This window comes from Helobdella robusta, assembly GCF_000326865.2.
Source record: "Helobdella robusta unplaced genomic scaffold HELROscaffold_20, whole genome shotgun sequence".
Classification (NCBI taxonomy): domain Eukaryota; kingdom Metazoa; phylum Annelida; class Clitellata; order Rhynchobdellida; family Glossiphoniidae; genus Helobdella; species Helobdella robusta.
In genome coordinates, this window is record NW_008704084.1 from 1,543,272 (window position 1) to 1,544,943 (window position 1,672).

The window sequence follows — 1,672 nt, forward strand, 5'->3', positions numbered from 1 at the left end:
CAACTCTGCATGCGGACAATGCGCCGTTAAATTTGTGGTGCATGCATGTGCGTTCTATCTTTTTTATTGATGCCATAAATCGCCAGATAAAATCTCAGTGCTGCTCAACCGCCGCTGCTGCTGCTTCTGCTTGGTGGTCGTCGTCCCATGATTCTCTCCCTCTCTCCTTTTCATATCGAGACAAGTTCATTGCGAATGGCTTGCTTTCATTTTATTCTGCTATAAATTAGAAATGGTAACGTCACTGACATCTGACAGGCGCAACAAGAGGTGTCTCGATGATGAGAATGTATATAATCTCACTTTTGTTGCACTTCTACATCGAGACCGTTCCAGTTTTGAAACATCACACAGGCTCACTTTTTGTACTTTTCGCAAAAGAACTTATTGTACTTTCTGCTTGCACAGCAGCTGGTTGTCGCCAGTTACTCCCAGTATGACGGCCTTCAATTTGTTCATCGTCATAATCAGGAAATCCAAGTTTGTTACACGAATGTTAATCTCTTCGGTAGTGCTAACTCGACGTTTTTAAATGAATGCGTGCGATATTTGAATTTGTAATTAAACTTTTTGCTTGTCTGCTGAATCATTTTAAATCAAACGAAATGTAACAAAATAAACATTGTTTGCAGGATAGCAAAATAATTTTATGTGGATGTTGGAATGTTAATATTTTAGTTGTTCTGCATGTTCAATTTTTTTTGGAGAATTCATGATGACATAAAATACAATAACACAATCCAATGTGTGAATCAAATAATTGTCCCCACTGACTGTCCATTTCAACTATTTTCATACCAGTCGTCCGCGGGCAGGTGAGTCTATATTGGAAACCCCATTTTATAATAAAATCAACTAATCGTAGGAACATACACTCTTTTTTAAATGAAATGTTTTGTCATTTGCTTTGTTTTTTATGTGCCATGCGTCCAGTAGGAAGTTTAAACATACGTACACATTACCCACACACACACACACACACACCACACACACACACACACACACACACACACACACACACACACACACACAGTGGCGGATCTAGATTGGGGCGGGGTAGGGCAGATCAATATTCTCATCAAATGTCGGTTAAACTCAGTTTGGCGTCTCGAAAAATCTGAAAAAATATATTATAAATTAAAATTTTTTCGAAATGTTGGCCCTACCCCTTCAAAGTGGTCTAGACCCTCCACAGCGCGCACTCAAACACACATAAAATTACATCAAATTAAATGTATTTATATTTATACGCATCCAGAAAGAATAATACCCAGAGTTGAATTTGGACTCATCAATCAACATGAAACTCGTGCGCGATTAAGGCGATGCAAATTAGAATTGCACTCAAAAAATGCAAGAGCAGACGGGTTAGGCTCACCTACTTACGCCACCATTCCGTTATTTTTTTAAATTTAGAAGTGTTTTAGTAATTGGACCATTGCTTTTAAATTCATTTGTTTAAATATAAAAAATTATGTTGCGATTTTTCTGATTTTTTGATGAATGCGTGATGAAAAATATTTTTTAGAAAAACTTCAACATTGGAAACATGCATTGGAATGGAATCTCATTCGCTTTAGTAGTGTAGAAGTTCAAATACAAAACATTGCTTGCACTGCTCGCGTTTGCATTTAACGTGTGGCTGGCTGGAGTATGAGGAAATTTAGAAGGA

General features: G+C 37.4%; 1 protein-coding gene across 1 annotated transcript; it reads left to right on the plus strand.

Moving 5' to 3' along the window:
- Nucleotides 1-232: 232 nt before the first annotated feature.
- Nucleotides 233-1,121, plus strand: HELRODRAFT_171277 (hypothetical protein; the record flags this gene model as incomplete). The annotated part of the gene is made up of 2 exons (XM_009018008.1): nt 233-480; nt 1,034-1,121. The coding sequence occupies 2 exons, from the start codon at nt 233-235 to the stop codon at nt 1,119-1,121; spliced, it is 336 nt and encodes a 111-aa protein (XP_009016256.1).
- Nucleotides 1,122-1,672: the final 551 nt, after the last annotated feature.